Source organism: Gracilinanus agilis, chromosome 1 (assembly GCF_016433145.1).
Source record: "Gracilinanus agilis isolate LMUSP501 chromosome 1, AgileGrace, whole genome shotgun sequence".
In the NCBI taxonomy this organism is placed as follows: Eukaryota; Metazoa; Chordata; class Mammalia; order Didelphimorphia; family Didelphidae; genus Gracilinanus; species Gracilinanus agilis.
In genome coordinates, this window is record NC_058130.1 from 342687446 (window position 1) to 342713600 (window position 26155).

The following is a 26155-nucleotide window of genomic DNA, read 5'->3' on the forward strand; positions in this document are numbered from 1 at the left end:
GATCCAGAATTTTCTGCAATTCCGGTCATAATTTTTAAAAAAGACTTTTGATTTTGCATTTTTCCTCAAATAAAGAATGTAGCAGGGAAGCGTATGAAGAATGCTTTCTCAATTATACTGTTACAGGCTTCTCTGCACATCACACATCCAAAGAGAAAGATAGGATTGAGCAGCCTACATCAGTAACATCTCATCAACTTGATTTAGGTAACAGGGCTGGTTCAGCAATAGCAAGGCTTCAGAGCTTTAAAAAAAAGACAACTCTGCATGACCAGTGTAATGAGCCATAACACTGTTGTGCTTCCATCATTAGCCGGGGGACAAAGGACTTAGGATCTATCCACTCGGGAGGCTCAGGGGAGCGGGATCTCCTGAGGAACCTGCTAACCAGTGTTATCATCCATGCTAGAAACCAAAGGGAAAATTCCTAGGGCAAAAACAGGTTCTCTCTAGCAAGAAACAAAGGGAAACTTCCAATAGTTGCCACTGATTACATCCTCATAAGCAGTCTGGCCCCTGGCTAGGTTTGGGTTTGAAATTCTACAAATAGTGAGATTAAGGAACCCTGAAGTGGGTAGAAAACTACCCTGATGTGAAAATGTGACTGCAAAGACAAATTATGACTATTAATATTTTCAATATTGCACCCATGAAAAAAACTACAGTGTCCCAAGAGACTTAGTGCAAACTTTTGGGATACCTTGTACTTGAATTTGCAGCTACAGTTCGTGTTCAAAGTCATTTTTCTCATTATCTCAGGGGCTAAATAAAAGCTTCTGTTTTAAAAGGGTCAAGTGATCTGTTACTGCTAAGATCGGGTTGTTTTGATGTTGTACCTATTCCTATGCTACACCACAAATCTGTATATTTCCAATACCCATCTTAAAGTCTCCTTTCAGAGGCCATATTCCTACACATAGCCTGCCCAGAGAATAGATGGGCTACTTCCCAGAACTCAGAGGTGGCCAGCTGGTGTTAAGAAGGGTTTCAGGGGACAATAAGACCACATAAGAAGTTTAATATATTTCCAAGGCAGGTCCATATCTCCCAAGCCATAAAGATGCCCCTGTTTAGTAGCTCTTCACCTGAAATTTAATGCCATACTGATAATATCCTCCAGGGGATTACACCAGAAGACCATGGTCACTGACTTGAGGAGTGTTTAAACTTAGAGCACTAATTTTTCTCAAAACTTGTATAACTGGAAATAAATCCTGATTGTAAATGGGCCAAATTATAGAACCAGTGGTGAAGTATGACTGCTGAGTGACATCTGAGAATTTTTCTTTATTCTTCCTTTTTCCTCTCAACTCCCTCACCCACCTCCACTGCCCATGTCTTAAGCCTTTTAGTAGTCACTCAGGACCACTAAAAGCCCTCAGGCCTAAAATAGGCTGCTGATCCCTTCTATAGTCATTATAATCATTACCTTAATAATTAGAATTCCAGAACCTGAATATATATAAAAATTAGTATCATAACACACATATGTGTACATGTGTATACATGCATATATATGTTTAAAAAAGAATATACATGATTAACTTACCATTGATATTAACTAATGAGAGGATATTATCCTGGTGATCAAGGAGGCGTTTAACCTCCTGAACATCCCAGCCTAAGGATCCTTCTGTAGATGCTATCAATCTAAAAATGACTTAAAAGAAAAAAGTGAAAAGGATCTGGATTAAATCATTCAAGGAAGATAAAATACAATTACTGATCAAATAGTAATCCTACTTTTTCTGTTGTTGTTTTTTTAAACTCTTACTTTCTGCCTTGAGTAGAAAGGGCTAGACAACAGGGGTTAAGTGACTTGCCAAAGATCACATAGCTATAAAATGTCAGAGGCCAAATTTGAACCCAAAGCCTCCTGTCTCCAGGCCTGACTCTCTATTCACTGAGTCACCTAGCTGCCCCCAAGAACCTAAGGTTAAAAGGAACTGCTTATATGTTAACTAATGTAGAATATCATATACAAAACTTTTTTTTAACTCCCTCTCTAAAGAAAGGGATTTTTTTTTCCAAATATTTTCACCAAATTCTCAAGAAAAGTGATGTAATATTTGTTTTCTCCATTAAAGTCCTACTCTGATGATTAATTGGGTTATGGAAATGATTCTGCATTCCTGAAGGCAAAGCCAGAGGCACAAACAATGAAGAGCCTATCAAGCTGGTAAAGTTTTAAGAATAGACCTCTAACAAAGTTAATCAAAAAGTCTTTATAAAGCATTTTCTAGTGCCAGGAACTATTCTGAGTGATCAGGATATAAAGAAAGGACAAAAACAAAAGTAGTTCCTGCCCTCAAATAGTTCATATTCTAATAAAGGAGTATGAAAGGTCCATCTATCACCTGAAGAAAGACTAAGTCTGAAGCTTCATCACCAGAGGTTAGTCTTTAAATAATGAATTTTGGTTTTGCTCATAGTACTTATGAAGCCCAGTTATTGAGATCTAGAGGGGACTGCAATTTGTATGGGTAAAGGGAATTCTCATGCTGATGATATCATTCAAAATACTAATGGAATGTTCTAGCCAAGACTTTTTTTAATTTAGAATATTTTACCATGGTTACATGATTCATGATTCCTCCCCCCTTTCCGAAGCTGACAAGCAGTTCCACTGGATTATACACATATCATAGTTCAAAACCTATTTCCATGTATAACAAAGATTTTAAGAGAATTCATCCTTAGAACTTTCTACCTTTTCCTCTCTAGGACATCCACCGAAATACCTTTTCATCTAATCAAGGATTTCTCTATATTAATCTACGCTGGCTACCTTTGGTTCTACTCCCAGCCTGAAATCCATAATCAATGAAACAAACAATGCCCTCAACTGACTTTCTTCATTGTGCTAATTCCAAAAACTCAGGTTACTGCTCCAAATTACAACTGCTTTATTCATTCCTGTTCCCTGACTTAAAAATTACTGCTGAAGATAAGAGCCAAATGTGCCTATTGAATCAGTCTTTTTGTTCCTTTCTTCTGGCTTCACTGTTGCTAGTGAATTCTCTAGTAAAAATACATGAAAATCCCAATTTGTAAACATCCCGATTTAACATGAACAATTTCAAAATAGGAAGCAATAATTAGAAACATATCTATGCTAGATTTCTGATATCATTGATAGCAGGAATTTCTATGTGAGAAAACATCTCTATCAATGCAAATCGGCTCTTGCTCTGTACCTAAGGGCACAAGGTCCCACAGTTAGTATACATTAGAGGCAGGAATAGAACCCAGGTCTTCTGGCCTCTTAGGCCAGCTCTCTATTCACTACTCTATGAAACCTTAGCAGAAATACTTTATCTGATAAGTTAAAAGAAAAACAGGACCTGAAAAGAAGTACTATATTGCTTCCAGAAGTCCTAAAAATACTCTGAGATGCTCAATAGAGTTTCTGAATATGACTTTTATGGACAAATTACATATTGAGTGACCTACATAAGCAGAACTTAATGTGCTTTGCACAAAGTGGATTGATAAATGCCTGTTGAGTGACTGACATGAAGCAACACAATTAACATGGCTCATCACAAGGAACTAAGTGGAAAAAGTCATTCCAGGGGGAAAAAACAACAAAACTTATTCTGAAATAGTCTCAGTCCCCTAGTTGCTCCTGTAGCCTGTACAACTATTAATGGCTACAGTATATGCAACAGAATGGAAGAGGAGAAGGAGAAGGAGGAAGAAAGGATGAGGAAAAGGAATAGACAAAACAATGAACAACAAGAAAGGTGGGCCAAATACTCACTCAGTTCTTTGCCAACTGCTGCTGCAACACAGTTCTTGGGTAACTCAATCAAAGTGCTGATCCCTTCAAAAGCATTAAAAAACAAAAGGCAAGTAATTATTTTCTTCACATATTAAAAGAGAACATCAATCTTCACTTCTATTTCACATAAAGAAAATGGGAGAGATAGTATGACATTGAAGAGAAGATAATCGAGGTTCAAGTCTTGCCTCTGCCACAAACTGGCTGAGTGACCCTGAGCAATCACAATTGATTGTAACTTGAAAAAAGGAGTTGCAGTGAAACGAATAGAACCAAGAGAACATTATATTCAGTTACAGATTTAACATGAGAAGAATAACTTGTGAATGTTCCCCTCTAGAGAATGAACTGAGAAGTAGAAATACAAAAGATATATTCTACATTTACAGAACTGTTTGCTGGATGATGCCTTCTGTGAGGAGGGCCTGAATAAAAAGAAATTTTAAATGTTAGTGTTTGTGTGTGTAAAGATCTAAAGATGTGCATATATATACATATATATACACACATGTATGTTTAAATATACCTGTATGTGTTCATATAGAGAGACATGTATATACTTTATGATATTTTATCTCTGCAGCTGTTGTTTCTTTTCAACAGAATGTAAGAACCTTGAAGGCAAGGGGGAAAAGTTGCATATCTGCACTGGTAAAAAGAATTTCTTCATGCAAAGTTCCCTATGCCAATAAGATCACAAATAAGGATAAAAACAAACCCCTAAAAAATAAACTGACAAGCTTTTGTATACTATATACTACAAGAGGATATACCTACTTCTCCCATAAACAATGAAATGATTTCATAAAGATTACTGACATCCAGAGCCCATCACTTGTGCCCACCTTCACAACGTGTCAAAAAGATGGCATTATTTCTCTAGTATCCCTCAAGATTGACAGGACTTATTTGGATGGGCTTTGTTGATCAGGGCTACAGTGTACAATTGAAAACTTAAGCTTTTTCACAAGTCTAGCCTCAGTGGAACATCTCAGTGAAGTAACTGAGCTCACAAATTTGAACTGATGATTTTCAAAGGCTATTAAATAAACATGTAAACTCCAAAAACTGAAAAAATGAAATACAACATTGTGCCACAATATAAAAATTAATATAAATAATATGATTTTGACATTCTGGCATATAGAATTTCTGATGGTATAATTTTAGGATAATTACAGAGGTTCAAGTCATTTGGAAAATATTGCAGGGACTATTTTCAGCAAAAAGAATTTACATATCAGTCTTAGAACCCAGAAAAGCTGCTGGCAATAATCCATTTTCTGAAAGTATTTTAAAAACATATGTTGAAAAGAGAGACTACCAGTCATAATGATTTGAATTTGAATCTTCTCTTACAGATTCTAATTGTACTTCCCTAATAATAAGAACTGTTCATAAATGAATATGGCTTGACAGGTATGAGCTCCTATCCCTGGAGGTGTTCAGATAGGGGTAAGGCGACCAATGTGCTATAAAGTATATTCATGATTCAGATAGGAGCTCAGATTCAATGACTCTTGGGTCACTTTTAACTCTAAAACTATTTGAAGCTCATTATTAACTAATTTGGGATGCAGTTTAGAAAACTTTGCTTAATTTTCTGCATATATGGTGGAACTAGTGCCCAATCCTCCAAATATTATGTCTATCAACAACTCAATAAATAATTATTATAATTATAGCTGACATTTCTATAGCATTTAACGGTTTGCCAAGCATTTAAATAATCTTTCATAGGTCTCTTTTTACAGGTCAGGAAACTGAGCCTTAGAGAGATTAAGTGGCTTGTTCACATTCACAGAACTCAGTGTCTTGGAAGATTCGAACCTAGGGCTTCCTGATTCTAAGTCCACTGTTCTATTTATATGTCACACTGTCTAAATGCAGAGAGATGGCAGATCAAGTATAAAGTTTAGGGAAATCAGCCACCAGTTTGGCTGGAAAGTCTAGAGAAGAACAGTATGAAATGAAGCTAAAAAGGCAAATGGAAGAACTCTGTGGAAGAGCTTAAAGGCCAGGCTGAGGAGGATGATAAATAGTTCTCTGTACATTCATTGCATATTGAAGCACATGCTCATTGGTTCCCATGAATTTAACTATCACATCTATACTGATGATGCCACACCTAAATTATCTAGACCTTATCTCATTCTCTAATTTTTAAAAATTCAGTATCACAATTTCAGCTGACACAAGACATATCAAACTCATTGTGTCCAAAACAGAATTCATCTTTCCCTTTATATCTGCCCCTCTTCCAAACTTCCTTTTTTTTTTTTGGCCACTTTAGGGTACTGTCATCTTCATAGGCCACATGCCCAGTTTTGTAGCCTTTGATTCAGACTTCATTCATTCCTACTGAAAACACTGAAAAGTTCTCAAAGGAATAATAAACTGGAGGAATTCCATGTGAACTGGAAAGACCTCCAGGAATTGGTGCAGAGTGAAAGGAGCAGAGCCAGAAGAACATTGTACACAGAGACTGATACACTGTGGTAAAATAGAATGTAATGGACTTCTGTACTGGCAGCAATGCAATGACCCAGGACAATTCTAAGGGATTTATGGAAAAGAATGTTACCCACATTCAGAGATAGAAGTACAGGAGTGGAAACACAGAAGTAAAACAACTGCTTGAACACTTGGATTGATGAGGACATGATTGGGGATGTAGACCCAAAAGGACCACATTAATACAACTATCAATAATATGTAAATAAGTCTTGATTGATGACACATGTTAAAACCAGTGGAAATGTGAGTAGGCTTTGGAGGGCGAGGGGAGCTTGAGGTGGTGAAGGGGAAAGTAAAAACATGAATCATGTAACCATGGAAAATTTTTCTAAAATTAAAAAAATTAATTAAAAAAATAAAATTAAAAAAAAGATTCATCCTTGACTCTGCTCTCTGTTTCACCCTCCCACAAGAGTCAGTAGATAAGTCTTGTGAACTTTTTCCCACCAAATCTCTCCTATGCAGTGCCTTCTAAACATAATGCTTATTTAGCTGCCACATCAAAGGCTCTTAGCATCAAAAGGTGAAAAAAAATTAATCATAGGGACAAAAAGCAATTAATCATTCTGCCAACCTTAACACCATTTTGATTTGAAAGTAGCTCTTGAAATCAGAAGTCATTTCTTCAATAAACAAATTCTTCCTTTAATAATAAGAGAAATGCCAATAAAGCATAACCTATAAATCCAGTGATTCTTGAAGCACATTAGCTATAGCATATACATATCATTTTCTCCCATTCATAAAACAGGACACATAAAACAACATTGAAAGTTTGTGCAAAATACAAAGTATGACCAACTTTTAAAACTGAAAGTCTAATTGCACAATTTAGCATATTCTTCAGTGCCTTCCTAGTGACTCCTGAGTCCCAGTAACCCACTCTCCTTCCTCATCATTCATTTCCTCTGAATATTTTCTTTATCAATTATTAAATCATTATTCAAGCAGAGAAATGCTAAAGTGAGGAATGAGCCTCACACAATAGGTGCATCACAAGATCTAATTCAATAGGCACATCACAATCTAATCCAACCTTTCTTCATTTAAACTAAGCTAAATCACTGTCCAAACTAAGAATTTTGGATAAACTCCATGTGGGTTCAAAGAGGTTTTCAATTTCATCAATATTCCATTTTAGAATCCAATGAAATTCTAAATAAGAACAGCTTAAAAATAAACAAAATGAGAATTGTTATGCTTCACTTACTACATATACCCAAATAAGTGAACATGTGATGAATCCTATAATGATCTCCGCTAAGTATTCCTATATCTAAAAACATGAGGACTGTCTTGCTCTCTCTCTCTGGTAAGAAAAGCTGACCTGCAGCTAAAGATGTGCTAGTAAAAATATCACACACCACCCAGATAACTGGAACTGCTTTAAGATGACAAAAATCTTACCTAAATCACTCCCAAGGGAACTGTAATAGGAAGATACTGGCACAACAGAAATAAGCCCTGGCCTTGAAGGCTTGGGTTCCAGTTATGACTCTCCTTCTAACTAGTTCTATGATCTAGGTTGAGTTTCTTCCCCTCTAAAGAACTCAATTTCTCCATTTATGAAATGAAAGGATTGGAATAGATGACTTCTACATTTATGTCTACAGTGTTAAATATCAACTTTTAAAATAGACTTTGGGAACAGTTATTCTTTTTTTTTAAACATTTATTAATATTTATATTTTAGAAAAGTTAACATGGTTACATAATTTATGCTCTGACTTTCCCCTTCGCCCCCCAGCCTCCCCTCCTCCCCTGGCTGATATGCATTTCCACTGGTTTTAACATGTGTCGTTAATCAAGACCTATTTCCAAATTGTTGATAGTTGCATTGGTGTGGTACTTTCAATCCCCAATCATGTCCTCATCAACCCATGTATTCAAGCAGTTGATTTTCTTCTGTGTTTCCTCTCCTGCATTTCTTCCTCTGAATGTGGGTGACGTTCTTTTCCATAAATCCCTCAGAATTGTCCTGGGTCATTGCATTGCTGCTAGTACGTAAGTCCATTACATTTTATTTTACCATAGTATATCAGTCTCTATGTACAGTGTTCTTCTGGTTCTGCTCCTTTCACTCTGCATCAGTTCCTGGAGGTCTCTCCAGTTCACCTGGAACTTCTCCAGTTTATTATTCCTTTTAGCACAATAGTATTCCATCACCAGCATATACCACAATTTGTTCAGCCATTCCCTAATTGAAGGACATCCCCTCATTTTCCAGTTTTTTGCCACCACAAAAATTGAGGCTATAAATATTTTTGTACAAGTCTGTTTATCTATGATCTTTTTGGGGTACAATCCCAACAATGGTATGGCTGGATCAAAGGGCAGGCAGTCTTTTATAGCCCTTTGAGCATAGTTCCAAATTGCCAGCCAGAATGGTTGGATCAGTTCACAACTCCACCAGCAATGCATTAATGTCCTAATTTGGCCACATCCCCATCAACATTCATTACTCTCCGCTTCTATCATTTTAGCCAATCTATTAGGTGTGAGGTGATACCTTAGAGTTGTTTTGAATTTGCATTTCTCTAATTATTAGAGATTTAGGACACTTTCTCATGTGCCTATTGATAGTTTTGATTTCTTTATCTGAAAATTGCCTATTAATTTCTCTTGCCCATTTATCAATTGGGGAATGGCTTGATTTTTTATACAATTGATTTAACTCCTTGTATATTAGAGTAATTAGACCCTTGTCAGAGTTTTTTGTCATAAAGATTTTTTCCCAACTTCTTGTTTCCCTTCTGATCTTGGCTACATTGTTTTGGTTTGTACAAAAGCTTTTTAGTTTTATATAATCAAAATAATTTATTTTACATTTTGTAATTTTCTCTAACTCTTGCTTGGTTTTAAAATCTTTCCTTTCCCAGAGATCTGACAAGTATACTATTCTGTGTTCACTTATTTATAGTTTCCCTCTTTATATTCAAGTCATTCACCCATTCTGAATTTATCTTAGTGTAGGGTGTGAGATGTTGATCTAAACCTAATCTCTCCCATACTGTTTTCCAATTTTCCCAGCAGTTTTTGTCAAATTGTGGATTTTTGTCCCCCAAAATGCGCTCTTTGGGTTTATCATACACTGTCTTGCTGATGTCACATACTTCAAGTCTATTCCACTGATCCTCCCTTCTGTCTCTTAGCCAGTACCATATTGTTTTGATGACTGCTGCTTTATAGTATAGTTTAATATCTGGTACTGCTACGCCCCATTCCTTCACATTTTTTTATTATTTCCCTTGATATTCTTGATCTTTTGTTCTTCCAAATGAACTTTGTTATAGTTTTTCCTAATTCAGTGAAAAAGTTTTTTGGTACTTTGATAGGTATGGCGCTAAATAGGTAAATTAATTTGGGTAGAATGGTCATTTTTATTGTTAGCTCATCCTACCCATGAGCAATCAATGTTTTTCCAATTGTTTAGATCTAGTTTTAATTGTTTGGAAAGTGTTTTGTAGTTTTCGTATAATTCCTGTGTTTGCTTTGGTAGATAGTTTCCTAAGCATTTTATGTTATCTAGGGTGATTTTAAATGGTGTTTCTCTTTCTACCTCTTGCTGCTGTGATGTGTTGGAAATATATAGAAATGCTGAAGATTTGTGTGCATTTATTTTGTATCCTGCAACTTTGCTAAAGTTGTTGATTATTTCTACTAGCTTTTTAGTTGATTCTCTAGGATTTTTTAAGTAGACCATCATATCATCTGCAAAGAGTGATAGCTTAGTCTCCTCATTGCCTATTTTAATACCCTCAATTTATTTTTCTTCTCTAATTGCTACTGCTAGTGTTTCTAGTACAATGTTAAATAACAGAGGAGATAATGGGCACCCTTGTTTCACTCCTGATCTTATTGGAAAGGCTTCTAATTTATCCCCACTGCATATGATGCTTGTTGATGGTTTTAGGTATATACTGTTTATTGTTTTTAGGAAAGGTCCTTCTATTCCTACACTTTCCAGTGTTTTCAATAGGAATGGGTGCTGTATTTTGTCAAAGGCTTTTTCAGCATCTATTGAGATAATCATGTGATTTTTGTTAGATTGTTGATATGGTCAATAATGTGGATGGTTTTCCTAATGTTGAACCATCCTTGCATTCCTGGTACAAATCCCACCTGATCATGGTGGATGATCCTCTTGATCACTTGATGGAGTCTCTTTGTTCTATTTAAGATTTTTGCATCTATGTTCATTAGGGAGATTGGTCTGTAGTTTTCTTTCTCTGTTTTTTATCTACCTGGCTTTGAAATCAGTACCATATTTGTGTCATAAAAGGAATTTGGTAGGACTCCTTTGCTTATTATATCAAATAATTTGTGTAGTATTGGGATTAGTTGTTCTTTGAATGTCTGATAGAATTCACTTGTGAATCCATCAGGCCTTGGCGATTTTTTCTTAGGGAGTTCTTTGATGGCTTGTTCAATTTCTTTTTCTGATATGGGATTATTTAGCTATTCCATTTCTTCTGCTGTTAATCTAGGCAATTTATATTTTTGTAAATATTCATCCATATCTCTTAGATTGCTATATTTATTGCCATATAATTGGGCAAAATAGTTTTTAATGATTGCCTTAATTTCCCCTTCATTAGAGGTGAGGTCTCCCTTTTCATCTTTGATACTGTCAATTTGGTATTCTTCTTTCCTTTTTTTTTATTAGATTGACCAGTACTTTGTCTATTTTATCTGTTTTTTCAAAATACCAGCTTCTAGTCTTATTTATTAATTCAATAGTTCTTTTACTTTCTATTTTATTAATTTCTCCCTTGATTTTTAGTATTTCTAATTTAGTTTTCATCTGGGGATTTTTAATTTGCTCACTTTCTAATTTTTTAAGTTGCATGCCCAATTCATTAATCTCTGCCCTCCTTAATTTGTCAATATATGCACTCAAGGATATAAATTTCCCCCTGAGTACTGCCTTGGCTGCACCCCACAGAGTTTGGTAGGATGTCTCATCATTGTCATTCTCTTCAATGAAATTGTTGATTGTTTCTATGATTTCTTCTTTGACTAGCTGGTTTTGGAGAATCATATTATTTAATTTCCAATTAGTTTTTGATTTGCCTATCCAGGTGCCCTTACTAATTATTATTTTCATTGCATATGATCTGAGAAAGTTACATTTATTATTTCTGCTCTTTTGCATTTGTTTGCAACGTTTCTATGCCCTATTACATGGTCAATCTTTGTGAATGTACCATGTGCAGCTGAAAAGAAGGTGTATTCCTTTTTGTCCCTATTTATTTTTCTCCACATATCAATTAAATCTAATTTTTCTAGGACTTCATTCACCTCTCTTACCTCTTTCTTATTTATTTTTTGGTTTGATTTATCTAGATCTGAATGAGGAATATTTAGATCTCCCACTAGTATGGTTTTATTATCTATTTCCTTCTTGAGCTCTACCAGTTTCTCCTTTAGAAATTTGGTGCATACATATTGAGCAATGTTATTTCCTCATTGTCTATACTGCCTTTTATCAGGATGTAATTACCTTCCCTGTCTTTTTTAATTATATCTATTTTTACTTTGGCTTTATCAGAAATCATGATTGCCACTCCTGCCTTTTTTTTCTCATTTGAAGCCCCAAAGATTTTGCTGAAGCCCTTTATTTTAAACTTGTGTACTTCCACCCGCCTCATATGTGTTTCTTCTAGACAACATAGGGTAGGATTTTGGTTTCTAATCCACTCTGCTATTTGCTTCTGTTTAAAGGGTGAGTTCATCCCATTCACATTCAGAGTTATAATTATCAGTTGTGTATTTGCTGACATTTTGGTGTCCTCCCCTAATTCTATCCCTTCTTCTTACACTATTTCCTTTTAAACCAGTCGTTTGCTTTAAGCCAGTAACCCTTGTCCCCTCCCTTGATTTACTTCCCTTTTTACCCCCTCCCTTATTATTCCCCTCTTTTTATTTTTAAGGCCTAATGAATTCCCTCCCCCTTCTTCTCCTCTCCCTTTTTTGACCTCCCCACTCCCCTGCTCCTCTTGGTTTATCCCTTCTGACTTTCTCAGTAGGGTTAGATAGAGTTTTATATCCCAATGGATATAGCTATTCTTCCCTCTCAGGGTTGATTACACTGAGAGTAAGGTTTAACTATTACCTCTTAATGCTCTCTTCCTCTCCTTCTTATAATAGTATTCATCCCTTCCCCTTCCCATGCCCTCTATTTTTCTTATTCCTTCAAGATTCTCTTGGTGTCCTCTACTATTCACCCCTCTCTTTCCCTCCCACCCATATCATCTTAGACCATTTGGTATTCCGACCTCTCCCTATGAATACTTCTTCTAATTATTATAATAGTGAATGCTATAATGGTGCACAGAGTTCACTACAGAGAATTATACATAACATTTCTCCACATAGGAGTACCAATAATTAGATCTTATTGAAGCCCTTAAAGAGGCAAATTTAAAAAATATGAGTTTTCTTACTTTCCCTTCTGTTTCTTATTTACCTTTTCATGTTTCTCTTGATTTTTGTGGTTGGATATCGAACTTTCCATTTAGTCCTGGTCTTTTCTGTGCAAATGCTTGGAAATTTTCTATCTTGTTGAATGACCAAACTTTCCCCTGGAAGAATATAGTCAGTTTTGATGGGTACGTGATCCTTGGTTATAAACCCAGTTCTCTTGCCTTTCTGAATATCACATTCCAAGCCTTGTGGTCTTTTAGTGTAGAGGCTGCCAGATCCTGTAAAAAAGATTCTTGTAAAAATTTTTCTTTTACTTGGAAGCTCTTGAGTTTGGCTATTATATTCCTGGGCGTTATCTTTTCAGTGTCTAGTGTAGAGGGTGATCTATGGATCCTTTCAATGTCTATATTGCCCTCTTGTTGTAGAACTTCAGGGCAATTTTGCTGAATAATTACTTTTAGTATGGAGTCCAAATTTCTATTAATTTCTGCTTTTTCAGGAAGACCAATGATTTTCAGATTGTCTCTTCTAGACCTGTTTTCTTGATCTGTCAGTTTCTCATTGAGATATTTCATGGTTCCTTCTATTTTATCAGTCTTTTGACTTTGTTTTATTTGTTCTTGCTGTCTTGATAGATCATTGGCTTCTACTTGCCCAATTCTTGTCTTTACAGACTGGTTTTCTGCTATAAGCTTTTGATTTTCCTTTTCAGTTTGGTCTGACCTGTTTTCCAGCTGTTTGATTTTGGTCTCCAATTTGCTTATTAATTCTTTTGATTTGGGGGCATCTTTTTCTAATTGCCCAATTCTAGCCTTTAGAGAATGGTTTTCGGCTACAATCTTTTGGTTTTCCTTTTCAATCTGGTCATTTCTGGTCTTTGATTTACTTGCCTCACTTTCTAATTGTGAAATTCTGCCTTTTAAACTGTTATTTTCTTGCCAGATCTCTTCCATCTTTCTCATGATCTCTGATTTGAACTCTTCAAGACCTTGTGACCCATTTTCATTGTTTTGGGAAGGTTTGGATTGTTTCTTCTCCTCTGCTATTTCCTCTGTTGTCTGGATTTTTTCTGTGTAAAAGTTGTCAAGTGTTAAAGGTTTTTTCTTCTTCATCTTTCTCTTCTGGTTTTCCTGATGATTCTGGCTTGCCATTGTAAGCTGAGTTCCCTCTCAGCTTTATGCTCGTGCCCAGGATCTGTCTGCGCTCTTTAGACTCCTGAGATCTCAATTCTAATTGTTCTGGAACAAGCCTCCTGGTGGTCTCCTTGCTCGTTGTTCTGCCTGAAGCTCCTTTAACAGTCTCAGGGAGCTGCTTCCACAGTCAAGCACCTCTCTGCACTGGGTCCCCACTCAAGGTCCAGCACCTTAGTCCGCCCTTTATCCCGCGCCTGTGTCAACCCCTTCGCCTGCACATGGGCTCAGGGTCTGTGTTCAGAGTCTGTGAGTTCTTTAGCCTCTTGGGGGGTCTTAAGTCTTGCTGCTCTCAGGAACAAGCCCTAGTGAGCTGCCAATGACTTAATGGGTGCCCCAAACTTGCTCTGACTCGTGTGCTGGCCCTGGTGCTGTAGTGTGGGGGTGGGGGCAGGGGGTTGCTCCGCTCGTGCTTTCATGAGAGCTGTTTCTCCCCTTTATAGCATGGAAATGCCCCGATTCCACGTACCATCGATGCTGAGCCCTGTTGTGGGGTCCCTTCTTTCCTCTGGATTTGTTTTTATGTCTTCTTGAGGAGTCCTATATGCGTGGGTTAGGAGAGGTCAAGAAGTTGCTCCTTACTCTGCCGCCATCTTAACCCCGCCTCCTAGGAGTACTATTCAACAGGTATTCTTAAAATGTGATTTTTTTTAAAAAGTACTATAGGTATTTTTAAAAATACTACTTTTTAATCATGCCAGTTTATTTACTGAATTATCTGCGAATATTCTGGAAGTAAAATGAATGAAGTGTATAAATATAGATAATCTACCCAATTCTCTTCCCTAGAAAATAGGAAGTATCTCATTTACAAAATTCTTAATTTATTTCTGCAGGCAAGAAAGAGTCATTCCATTTCAATTCATTATTTTATTTTACTTTCTTTAATGTGGACTTCTGCATTCATGTTCCTATTCTTCATCCCTAGTATAACCACAGCCATACAATCCAAGAGCCCAAGTAAATCTGAGCAAGAAAAAAAACAGTAGGATTCCCTGGGAAGTGCCTCTGCCTTCCCTCTCCCTATATATAGGGCTTTTCCAAGGCCTAGGCATGATGAACAGGAGTTCCAGCAGTCTGGAGGCAGTCAAAGCATGACTGACTATAGTGTTAGAGACACACACCAAGAAATACAGGGTCAAATAAAATATCTTCTACCCTCTGCTTTTTTGAAAATTATGTTACTACTCTTCACCGAAATCCTCTTTCAATGCTCCATCATAGCACCAAAGTGGTACTAGTTTCTTGGAGACTATTTCAGTGGAGGGCCATCTCTGCAGATCCTGCCTAGTTGGTCAGGCTTCAGCCAATGGGTCTGGCAATGAACTCTATATGTCTCAACTGAGGACCAGCCCACATTAAATTCACAGATTCATCATCAGGTTGGACATGGGGAGATGAATTTTTCAATCACAGCTGCTCCTGAAGACCAACTACTAAATCATATAATGTATCATCACTAATAAAATCACATATCCTGTTAAAAGACTGGAATATGTTGCTGTCACCCTTCTAGCTATAATTGGGTAAATCAAGGTGATTATTAGGTCCCACCATCTTGGACCAAATGTAATCCAGAAGAATTCCAGCTCAAATAATTACAACTGTAAGGCCATACAACCAAAAAAAAACAAAAAACCCTATATTCACTTCCAAAAATGGAGTTAATGCAGCAGCAATCCTCAGATAATTCATAATTGTTGGTATGCTACTACTTGGAGAAAGAAGTGATAGTGAGTTCCACTCAAAGTTCCATCTTTACTGTATAGTAAAGACATCTAATGAGAAAGTAAGCTAATTGTACACTTTGGCTAACAATATAAAGCTAACAACTGTTCTCTTTGTTTCCCTCTGAACAGAGTAACTACTATTCTAAAAACAACTGACCTAAAAATGGAGCTTGGGGGAAAAAAGTAGTGTTATGAGATAAAGGGGCTGGCAGCAAAATTTCTTCACTACTGGATGTAGGGCACTCCAGCAACAGGAAAACCAGAGCATGGTAGCATCACAACTCACTGGCCTAGAGTCTTTTGAAAGCTTTCTAATAGATTCCACCTTCACATGAAATCCTCCTTATTTAAAGGTTTTTGTCACCCCTTGAGACCTCTGACAAACTGACCCACACTGTGATCACATAATGACTAAGGCCCAGATACTCGCTCACTGATGAAAGGAAGAATGACACAGTAGCTGATTTTTTCCATTAACATGTACGACATTTTCTTAAACATTATTGCACACAATACGGCTACCAATAATTTGCTGGAAAAGATGCAGAGAGAACCACAGGACTGTGCGAAACAGAAAGGAAAATTTGGATGTGAATGAAGAGTCATACCTTACGATAATAGCAGACAATAGAGAGGTATGCTCTAGATTCAAACGAGGTTGTTAGTAACAAAACCTTGAGGCGGGAGGTTAAATTGCAATACCTGCTAGTGTTTGTGTATATACATGTGCTAAGCCATCTCATTATTTTTCTGATATTTTATAATATCTATGTGGAGTAAGGGCTAGTTCCTACTGTGAGCTATAAATGTGATTCACAGTACTCAGGCTGCCTATAAAACTTCAACAAGGTGCACAATATTATTCTTCCCAGTGTGTCCATAAGCTCTTTGGATTACATTAGCAAAGTGTTATTTTTAACAGTAAAACACATTTTCAAGTTGCCACTTAAATGTACTGATTTTTATCCAAATATGTTTATCTTATAAAACGAATTTCATTTTTAAAAAATTCTTTATCAGCATCACTAGACAAAAATGAATAACTTATTCATGTAGCATTTGAAACCTTGCAAAAGTACTTATATAAATCGTTTTACTTGAGTCTCACAATAGCTAAAAGAGGGAGGTTCTTCATGTATCCTTTCCATTTTATATATGAGAAGGCAGAGATTAAATGCCTGAGGCTCATAGGATACTAGATCTGGAGCTGAAAAGTACCTGAGAGGTCATCCAGCTAAATTTCTCTCATTTTACAGATGAAGATAACTTCCCTAGAGGTTAAATGACTTGTCCACTGAGAGCAAACACTAGAAACCAGCTGTTGTTCAAACATTTCAGTCATGTCTATCTTTTTATGATACCATTTGGCTTCTGCAGCTCATTTTACAGATGAGGAAATGGAAGCCAAGAGGGTTGAGTGACTTACCCAGGGTTACACAACTAGTAAGCATCCGAGATTGGAATTGAACTTGAGTTTCCTGACTCCAGGAATGGCACTCTGGGCAGTATGGTTCCACCTAGTTGTCCACTAGAAACTGGACTGGAACCCAAATCCTCTGACTCCAGAGTCAGAGTTCTTTCTACAATACAACTATGCTCAGGGTCACACAGCAAATAGGTGACAGTAAAAACCTAAGTAATTCAGAATTCAGAAGAATAGGATTTTGTTAGTGAGCTCACCAATATAGGAATTTCAAAATAAGTCCAATTTTTAAAAGCTGTAGTTTTCTTTAAGGGTCCATGCTGAAGCCAATTTTCCTTATAGGAGACAAAGAATCTAAGCTTCTCATATGGTCATGATATGGCCATATTTTCAGGACTCAGACATTAAATGCTGAAAAGCAGCATGTGAATAAGATTTTTCTCATCCACTGCACAAATGGCAGTGTCCATTCACCTTTAGGAATTGGGTGGAGGGGCTGGGGGCAAAAGAAAATGAAGAGAGCATCCAGAGTTTTTCCTTTCCACACCTAAGATAGGCAAATTATAATGATGTAAAGAATGATTGTGCTTTCAGGTGTCAGTATTTACTGGTTCATTGTTATCTGAAATTTATTTTTACCTGTATCGGACAGGTGACTAGTCTTACACAGAAGATCTAATTCTCGGTTCCAAACGCAAAGGTCACTTCCACCAGACAGCCAAACATCCAGCCTCTGAAGAACTGTCAAACACTAAAAAAACAAATACCTGAAATGTATTGAATGCAAAAAACATCACAAGATGCTAAAAAAAAAATTCCATTTGGATAAAAATGAAAAACAAAACATTTCCCAAGATCTTTTAAGTAAATCTCAAAAATTCTATAAACAAAGTAATATTTTGGGAAGTGAGGATGAATGTTGACAAAATATAAGCATTCCGGATCTGATATCCACAAAACCATTCTCTTACCATCACCCCCTCCCCAAAGTATTCTCTACATAAGACCAAGAGAAAATACAATTGGAAACAGACAAAGTCTCCCAGAATTTTCTGTGAATAATGAGAAGATAATACTTTTGGAACATTTACAACTCAGGCTTTAAGAAAAACAGTTATTAAGACATCTTATATTTCAACTGCTGCCTAAATGAACAAGCACAGAATTTTAGCTATAAATTAAATTGAGTTCCATAATCGTCTTAACTATCTCCCATTTGAAACAGTAGTGCTTAGAGAACAAATATTACTGACTGAGTAGTTTTACAAGAAAACTCCAATTAGAGCACTTTGCCATGTCATTGATTCAGTTACACTGAAGGTCAAATCATGTGGTGCTTCTTTAGAAAGCCAATATAAATATAAAGAATATGTAAAGTGTATAAAGTAGATAATACATCAGCCAAACAGTAGCATCATAACAAAGCTCTATTTTGCCTCTTAGCTCCCACAACAGAAGTATAATATAGTTCTCTTCTAAGTAATTCATCTTAGACCTAGATATTTTACCTCTTTTAAAAATTTTTATAAAATTTTTAAATTTTTATATCACTTATATTTCCCAAAGTACTTCTCCCTTTTCCTCTCCCAGAGTGTCATTTATAACAAATAAAAAAGAAAAGCAATTTGGCAAAACTAACCAACATTCCAAAAAAGGCTGACATTTATAGGCAGTGTTCTACACTCAAAGAACTGCTCTGTTCTGCAAAGAAGTGGAAGGAATATCACATCTTCTATAACTCCTTTGAGACCAAGTTTGATCTTTACAATTCATGGAATTCTATTTCAATTGTGTTACTGTTATTTTTCCCATTTACATTGGTATAATCATTAGGTATATATTTTCCTAGTTCTGCTTAGTTCATTCTGTATCAGTTCTCATAATAATTATAGCTAATATTTACATAGGGTACATTAGGACTTGCTAAATGTTCTCTCTCTATTTCTAAAAAATATATATATGTATACATATATAATCCAATTTGACATGTCTTCCCAAGCTTATCTACATTCTTCATATTTGTTGTGTCTTTAGATCAGTAATATTCCATTATATTCACGTACCACAATATGTTTAGCAATTATCATCCAGTCCATGGGTATCTATACTCCTTCCAGTTTGTTCATTTGTTTTTTACTAGACTTTATACTCCTTTCTGGTTTCTGGATTTCCTCAAATATGTATATATTCTTTTTTTATTTTTAAAACCCTTACTTTTCATCTCAGAATTAATGTTATGTAATAGTTCCAAGGCAGAAGAGCATTAAGGGCTAGGTAATAGGGATTAAGTGACTTGCCCAGTCACATAGTTAAGTGTCTAAGGCCAAATTTGAACCCAGAATATCACATCTCCAGGCCTAACTCCCTATTCACTAAGCAACCTAGCTGCCCCTGAATATATAAATTTAATCCACCTACTCACCTCATACATACTCCCTTAAGATCTCCTTTTTCTTTTCAATAAATAATATCCATCTTTTCTATAGTCATATTCTAGTCATTAGCCTCTAGCTCTATAAGGTCAAATTTGCCTCTTTAAGGTCTCTGGTTCCCCTTACATGTGTCAACCCATAACTTAGAATAAATAAAGCAGAGGAGAGAGGATCTATAAATTATATCTTTAATTGGACAGGCCAGAGGTTTGCATGATCTAGTCACAGTAGGTACTGCTCTTGCAGAGGACCCAATACTCAGTGATTCCCAAAGTGGGCGCTACCATCCCCTGGTGGGTGCTACAGCGATCCAGGAGGGCGGTGATGGCCACAGGTGAATTTATCTTTCCTATTAATTGCTATTAAAATTTTAAAAAAATTAATTTCCAGGGGGGCTAAGTAATATTTTTTCTGGAAAGGGGGTGGTAGGCCAAAAAAGTTTGGGAACCACTGCCAATATTGTTACAGCACAAGGGCTTTTAAACTAAAACTACAAAGAGGAAGTGAAGAGGGGAACACAGAGCAGGCTAAATGACATCATGAATACCAAAAGAATCATTGGTTACAAGGCTGAGGTGCAGGGAGCAGCATGATGGATGAAAAGTTTGGTATTGAGGCCAGCAGTATACCCCTCCTTTTCCTAGCAGACTAAGAATTCAGTTGCTAGAGTCCAGGTGCTAGACAGCAACCCAGACTTTTGGATAGCAAGACAGTCATCCTTGGAAGATGGCTGGTGGCTAAAGATGCCAGGCCCTCCCTTTCTTTCTCACACAGTCCTCCAAGGCCAGCAAATATTCCTTGTTCAGTGAAAGATCTATGGTTAGTAGGAGAGCTGGATTTCTGAACTTAACCCATTCCAGAGCAGCTGAACTATGAATTAAATTCAGAAACACAGAGCCATAATTTAAACAAGGATAACTAACCACAGAGCTACTATGTCCTTAAGAGTTTCCAGCGCCAAATGAGAGGGTGGCCCTTGATTGGGAAATGGATGAACAAATTGTGGTATATGGTGGTGATGGAATACTGTTTTTCTATAAGGAATGATGAATTGATAAGTTTCTTTATGAACTGGAAAGACTTACATAAACTGATGCACAGGGAAATAAGCAAAACCAGGAGATCATTATACACAGAAACTGTAATATTGTGGGATGTTACAAATGTAATAGACTGTGCTACTAATAGCAATGCAATGTTCCAGGACAATCCTGTGGGACTTATGAGAAAGAATATTATCCATAGCTAGAGAAAGAACTGTGGGAGCAGAAATCCAGAAGAAAACATATGATTTATCACTTGATATGGGTATGTGATTTGGGGTTTTGGTTTTAAAGGATTACTCTTTTACAAAAATGAATAATATGGAAATGGGTTCAAGCGATAATATGCATATAACATATACATATATATGTGTGTGTGTGTGTGTGTGTGTGTATATATATATATTGAATTGCTTGTCAGCTCCAGGAGAGGGGACAGATGAGGAGAGGGAGAAAACAGGAATCATGGAAAAAATAAAAATAAAAATAAAAGAATAAAAATATAATTTTTTAAAATTTAAAAAAAGTATTCTACAGAGGACAAGAAAAAAATAAGTTTCCAGTGCCCTCCTTGGAGGAGAAAAGTTTTATGCTACTCAAAACCTTCATTCATCCTTTTCCCCTTTCTTCTCTGGGTACCAACCCTACCAACTTCCAACCTCCTGATAGGTCAAGATTTCATTCTCTTTTCAAAATACTTTCTCTTCTTCACATTGAAAGCTTTCTTTTCTTTCCTTCTTTCCTTCTTTCCTTCTTTCCTTCTTTCCTTCCTTCCTTCCTTCCTTCCTTCCTTCCTTCCTTCCTTCCTTCCTTCCTTCCTTTTTCTTTCTTTCCTTCCTTCATATATTTCTCCATCCCTTTACTTTCTATTCTAGGAGATAAACTAGTCAATGTTTTTTTAGCACAAATAACAATCACTTGGTTGTGGCAGAAACACAAACATTGCACATTCTATGCAGATCACTGTAAAATCCTTTGTTTCTCATCCTTTCTACAAGTGAGATTCTCAATGCTAGATTATTCTTACAGCGTCTCTGCAGGAATACTGTGGCAAACTGCTCCTTATCTATGAAATGGCAGAGTTGGACCAGATGACCACCAGAATCCCTTCTAATTGTAAAACCTACAATCCTAAGCATCAGAGGAAACATTAATTTCCAGTTCTCTCCTGACTCCAAGGCAAGCAGTTGGTTTGGTTTTTTTTTTTAATTAAACCATGCTGTTTCTGCTAAAGGGATCAGTAGACCTTTTAACATACCAACTGCAGTTGGATTAAAAACAGATATGGTAAGGAATATGTTTCTAAAAATCTTCTAAAGAAGTCGAGATTTCTGTTTCACTCTTCATGCAAAAGATGATATTAGAATAAGACTCTAATCTCTCTATGAAGGCAGAGACAGTGTTCCATTTAGTTTAAGTCTCCCAGAGTCTAAAGTAAAGGGCTTCATAAATGTTTACTGAATTAAAATTTATTTTCATTAAACTAGTTAAAATAATTTTCCTCCACAGTAAATGGAAGTAGAGAAAAAAAAAGTTTTCTTCCCATTTAAAAAAAAATATATATATATATGTATCTTCCCTCACCCTACTTTAAATCCTATATTACCATTATGAATTTGGATAACATAGCTTTTTATAACAGTAAATATCTTTTAGAGAGTTTAAAAGTAAAAGATATTTTGTCCTAGAATCATTCCAGACAACATAAACTGACAAATTTAAAAGAATTCAATGTTTTAACTAGAATCTTCAAAGAAAATTCCGTTACTATCATGTATATCCCTGATGGTTTACCAAATATAACATTTTTCCTCATAGAAATTAGTCTTGCTGCCTTTAAATAGTTATATGAAATATTGCTTTTTTATTTAAACCAAAGCAGAACAATAAGGGGTAGGCACTGGGGGTTAAGTGATTTGCCCAGAGTTGCACAGCTAGGAAGTGTACAAGGCAGGATTTGAATCTCTCCTCTTTAATCCTGACTTTTTATCCACTGAGTCACTTACCTGCCCAAGAGATGTTATTTAAAAAAAAAAAGGGGGATGAGATTGACCTCTGATATATCAAGAAATTCTTTTTTTCTCTTTTAAAAGACTGTGTGCCCCAATAGCTCACTTATTTCTCTTTAAAATGATAAATTCACTCAATTAAACAAATATTTAATAAGGACTTATTATATGCCAACTGCCATGAAAGTTGTTAGACACAGTAAATTTCATGTGGCTTTAATAAGCATGCTTTCCTAAAATTCCAAATTGGATTCAGAAGCTAAAATGTTCACAGAACTTTTTTTTCTTTTTTCTATAGTTAATAACAATAGCAGCGAAGTACAGAAAGACTTATGATAAGCTAGAAATCTAGCTAGTTAAGTAAAACCATTCCTCCTCCTCTGAAATGAGATCAAATGGGAAATAAGAGAGATGTCAATAATATTTGCTTAAAAGGAAGAAAATTAAAAGAAAGTGGTCATCTGCTTCAGCAGTCATTCAACATGAATGAAACTACTATATGAGGGGGCAGCTGAGTAGCTCAGTGGATTGAGAGCCAAGCCTAGAGATAGGAGGTCCTGGGTTCAAATATGACCTCAGACACTTCCTAGCTATGTGACCTTGAACAAGTCACTTATCCCCCATTGCCTGGCCCTTACTGCTCTTCTGCCTTGAAATCAATGCACACTATTGATTCTAAGACAGAAGGTGAGAGAGAAAGAGAGGAAGGAAGGAAGGAAAGAAGGAAGAAAGGAAGGAACGAACAAACAAACAAACAAACAAACAAACAAACGAATATATATGATGGATACCCAGGGGTATCTCTGACACTGGTACCTTTTTCCAGGTATTCTCTTCTGCTCTAATTCCAAATCTTCTAGCTGTATGCAAGGATAATGATAATCAAAGAGAAGAGAGCTAAACTTTCTACTCATCGACTATAGTATTTAATGGCAAACACAAGGCCAGTCCATGGTACTCACAAATTCATTCCTGGGCAGCTACAAATGCCCCTTGAGATAAAGAACCAGGGCTCAAGAGGTTGTACCTGCTTCTGAATTCATTAAAAATCCAAAACATAAGTCCAGTTACCCTTATCAGAGAAGATTTCCAGGATTTTCTCATTTTTTCGCCAAGAAATGAATACCATTAAAAAAAAATGGGCACATGCGATGTTTAAGCATTTATTGTTACCATGTTATTTCAGCGTATTCAAAAGGTATGGGGAAGTTTGGATAATTTCTTCTGCTTCCCAGGCAGTTTTGGCAACCTTTTGGCAGCAGTATTTTCTCAGGACTCTTTTTCAATAATTGAGGTTAACACAGGATAGGGACTTCTCTGAATAAAAGCCTGGGAAAAATTACATCCTTCAGTAGTAAACATCCTCACTTTTGAGCCTTGGAGAAGAAGATACAACATACTGACCTTATTTACATAAACAAAATGCATAATCTAATAAGAACTTCAAGTTTATATAAGGCAATATACTAAAGTAAGAATTTTCATTTTGTCTATTATTTCTCAGTCAAAGCAATAAAAGCAAATTATACGCCACCACTACACCACCCAAACACTTATAAATTTACCTTAACTGTGGAATGGAAGCATGACACTTTCTGAACTTGTTTGCCAGTATCACAATCCCAAATCTAAATTTGTTAAGGAAATTCAAAGTAGTTTCTGACCAATTCTGACAATATTATAAGATGCCTATTTTCTAATTGTTGAAAAACTAAAAGTGTTTGCTTCTGACTGGAGTTTATTTTTAGGTTTTTTTTTTAAACTAGTGTTTTTTAATACTCTCGAACAGTGATGGGCAAACTACAGCCTGCGGGCCAGATGTGCCCCCTGAAATGTTCTATCTGGCCCAGCAACATTATTCCTAATTTGACGAATACAATGAGTAGGATACAATACAACGAAACTTCAAAAGAGTTGCCTAAGAAACAGACTGACAGATGAGCATTTCCTTTCCTTTGGTCCCCTCTTTAAAAAGTTTGCCCATCACTGCTCTAGAAGTAACCTTAGTTCACTTAGCAGAATGGCAGAAGTGTGATCTATAACAATATATTGAGAGTTATTTTAAAATTTCTTTTAATTAGCAAGCTTTTAGTTCTTTTTCTGACTTTTCCCTAACAACTGAAAAAAATACATAATCAAGCAAAAAAAGTTCCTACATCAGCCCTGTCCAAAAATGTATGTCTTATTCTGCATATTATTACCAAATTACTTTAAAGAGCCAACAGAACATTTGGTCCGAAGTTATAAAAACTACATATATCATACAATTGTAGATTTAAAGCCAGGAACATCTTTGGCATCCAACAAGAACTACCTATCTCTTTATTTTGGAGACTAGTAATGGAGCCCAAGAGAGATGAAACCCAAGATCCATGGACTCCAAATCCAGTTCTCTTTTCACTAAAAAAATTAAGAATATCGCTACACTAATAAAGGATCATTATCTTTAATTAAGCCAACAACACTACGGTTCAAAGTGCTGCCTCTAACACATATTGGCTGAGTGGTATTTAGTCACTTAATTTCTTAGTGCTCTAAGCCAGAGGTTCTCAAACTTTCTTGTCTCAGAACCTTTTCACACTCTTAAAAAATTATTAAGAGCTTTGGTTTATGTGGGTTGTATCTATAAATATTTACCACATTGGAAATTAAAACTTATAATTTTAAAAATATTAATTCATTAAAATAACAATAATGAATCTATTACATGTTAACAATCTTATTTTATGAAAAATAACTACATATTTTTTTAAATCCAGATAAACACACAGGTATATGTAGAAAGAGAGGAGTACATAGACATGAGTAAAAAATATAAATAAATATTATGTATATAACCTCCATTATTTTGTTCATAATAATTCAGCCTAAAGTAGACTAAAATTTAATTATGTACTATTACTAAACGAATTTTACAGTAAATTAATACTATGAAGAGATTGCAATAGATGTTTAACCTACTCAGAAAAACCTTAACTAGTAAAGGAATTGAATCTATTCTTTGAGTCTTTTTTATTCATTAAGAGGTCAAATTAGACTGATACCTAGAAATCAATCTAGCAATTAATTTAAGTGGCAACATGTATGTATATATAAATATATATAAGCATACATATATATTTTGAAGACAATAATAATATATCTGTTTGAAACTTTGAAAGTATTCTTTAACTCATTTGACCATCCCCTTAGGCTGAATCAATGAAGTTTTGGTTGTACCACATGCTACCCTATTTTGAAAAATCTCTACCTTCAAGATTAGAAATATGGATAAATATTATTAGATGCTATATTCTGAAAATATTTTCATAATTTTCTAGAGGACACATAGAGAGTTCTGGAACACTAAGTGTACTCTTTAAATTTTCCAGGGAAAAAAGCCTTAGAGAAGAGGAGAGGCAGCCTGGGATACTGATGAGAACTTTAGCTGGATCCTCTCTATGTGTCCTCTAGAAAATCACTTTCCTTCTCTACACAGTTTCCTAGTCTGCAGATAAGAAAGGCTGACCTAGATTTAGTTGCCTATAAGCATTTGAATACCTTTTCTGAACCAGAAACTGGGGAAACAAAGACAAAGATGAAGTAGTCTCTGTCTTCAAGG

The 26155-nt window shown here is 35.8% G+C and overlaps 1 protein-coding gene across 1 annotated transcript in view; it reads right to left on the minus strand.

Annotated features, from left to right (window-relative positions):
- WDR41 (WD repeat domain 41) overlaps window positions 1-26155 on the minus strand; it is an 84762-nt gene that overhangs the window by 16743 nt on the left and 41864 nt on the right. Inside the window, exons 5-8 of the mRNA XM_044657706.1 lie at window positions 24120-24182; window positions 17710-17821; window positions 3764-3826; window positions 1550-1660 (exon numbers count right to left, since the gene is read on the minus strand). Of these exons, the coding sequence (XP_044513641.1) occupies window positions 1550-1660; window positions 3764-3826; window positions 17710-17821; window positions 24120-24182 (349 nt within the window). The remainder of the gene's footprint in view (window positions 1-1549; window positions 1661-3763; window positions 3827-17709; window positions 17822-24119; window positions 24183-26155) is intronic.